At 45.5% G+C, this 2208-nt stretch overlaps 1 protein-coding gene across 1 annotated transcript; it reads right to left on the reverse strand.

Moving 5' to 3' along the window:
* Positions 1-719: 719 nt before the first annotated feature.
* LOC131395137 (olfactory receptor 4X1) lies at positions 720-1649 on the reverse strand. Its single transcript, XM_058526926.1, has one exon. It carries the CDS (start codon positions 1647-1649, stop codon positions 720-722), a length of 930 nt encoding a protein of 309 aa, XP_058382909.1.
* Between the last annotated feature and the right edge of the window lie 559 nt (positions 1650-2208).

Consider the following 2208-nt stretch of genomic DNA (forward strand, 5'->3'; position numbering starts at 1 on the left):
GGACAGACAGGTGTGAACAGAAGAGAATTTTAGACATCAAAATGTTAACGATACAGGGAAAGTAAAACTTGTACCTACAAAGTAGATACCACTGTCTAGTGCTTTCAAGTCACTTAAAATCTCCCTGTGGTTCCATTTGATTCTTGAAAAATCCGAGCCTAGTGCTAGCCATGAGCTCACATGAATCTCTGTCAAGAGTCAAAACACTTTCTGTTCTGAGAACCAAACTCTTTTACGTCAACATGGCTGCCCAGAACACAGTGGGCAAATCCTCAGTATGTCAGGTCAATAGAATTTCTAAGTATTTGAGTAATCACTACTTCCCCCTCTACCTTTCACCTCCCAAAACCCAAAAGTTCAAGTTTTTCAAACATAAAGGACATATGGCCACTGTTCCATTAGGCAGTCCTCCTTCTCTTCCAATTCCTCCTTCATTATTCCCAGATTGACCCTGGTTTTCTGGAAGAGTTCGTTCTCTCAAAACCAGCCAATCTGCCTCCAGGTCACTGTCAAATGTGGAAGCACAGCATTAGAAGATTCCTCCTAGACTTCATCCTGGAGACCCTTCAATGCTGTCCAATCCCATAAAGTTGAGGAAATTGAAACTGAGAAAAGGTAACTAGCCCTAGGCCACCCTATCAGTTAAAGGTAAAGACAGTGAGATCTCAGGTGCCCCAATTTCACATCCTTTGCTCCTCCTCTTTGCCTTACCTAATCATCTATTTCTCTTCCCAAACCACTTTCCTCCCCATCAGTCTCCTTATGGCATTTTTCACTTCAGTATTCCTGAAGGAGTAAATGATGGGGTTTAAGAGAGGCGTGACCACCGTGTAAAACACAGCAACTATCTTGTCTGCAGGGAGGGTGACACAAGGCCTCATGTAGACAAAGGAACAGGGAATGAAGAACAGGCCCACAACTGTAATGTGAGAGGCACAGGTGGACAGGGCCTTGCGCCGGCCTTCTGAGGTCTGGCTCCTCAGGGAGTGCAGGATGACCACGTAGGAAGCAAGCAACACCATGAAGCTGATCGCTGAAATGGAGCCGCCATTGGCGATGATTAGCATGCCAGTGAGGAAGGTGTCGGAGCAGGCCAGCTTCAGCACAGGGTGGACATCACAGAAGTAGTGGTCGAGGACCTTGGGGCCACAGAAGGGCAGCTGGAAAATGAGGAAGGTTTGCCCAGCAGAATGCAGCAAGCCACCACCCCATGCCGCTCCCACCAGGAGGCCACACACACGCCGGTTCATGAAGACAGTGTAGTGCAAGGGCTTGCAGATGGCCACATAGCGGTCATAGGCCATCACAGTCAGGAGAAAGATCTCAGTGCCACCAAAGAAATGGAGGAAAAATATCTGTGTGATGCAGCCCTTGAGGGAAAGGATTGTCCTCTCAATAAAAGAGTCAAGGATGAGCTTGGGGGCTGTGACAGAAGAGTAACAGATCTCCACAAAGGACAGGTAGCTGAGGAAGAAATACATGGGGGAGGTGAGCCCTCTGCTGGCCATGATGGTCACCACAATGAGGCCATTACCCACCACAATGGCTGTGTACACGAGGAGAAAAATCACAGAGATGACCCTCTGCACATGTCGGTTCTGGGAAAATCCCAAGAAAACAATTTCAGTCACATTGCTTGTCGCGACCATGTTTTAATGCACAGGAGTTGACAGCCTGGAATCACCAAAATCCAAGAATTCTCTTTCAATAACTAGAAACTTCCTTCGCAGGCCTTGAGGACCATTGTCATTTTGCTGCCACTTGAGTCCCCTCTCTGCCTGGGTTTCTCCAAAACATGTTCTCCTTGAGACAAGTGGACAAAGCAACAATCATCAGCTGCTTGACATTATTCTCAAAATAGGATCTGAGCTTGTAATGCTGCTTTGAAGTGTTTTCTCTGATCCAGGCACAGGCATTAACTAATGAGTCCTCACAACAAAAATGAGAGTGTATTTTATACATAAGAAAATTGAGACTCAGAGAGATTCAGTTACTAATTCAAGGCCATACAGCTCATAGTTGAACTGAGGACTGTATCTTTCAAAACATAGGTGCTTCCACCACATCATCTGCTCCTGAAATGTGTCTTATAGTGGTTGCATAATAAGAGTTTCAATCAGTCTTGCCTTACGTCATATGTAGAACAAATTTTTTACAGTGAATTGTAGAGTTTCTCAACATCAATTATTCTGCAGCCAGTAAAATTAA

This window comes from Diceros bicornis, chromosome 31 (assembly GCF_020826845.1).
Source record: "Diceros bicornis minor isolate mBicDic1 chromosome 31, mDicBic1.mat.cur, whole genome shotgun sequence".
In the NCBI taxonomy this organism is placed as follows: domain Eukaryota; kingdom Metazoa; phylum Chordata; class Mammalia; order Perissodactyla; family Rhinocerotidae; genus Diceros; species Diceros bicornis.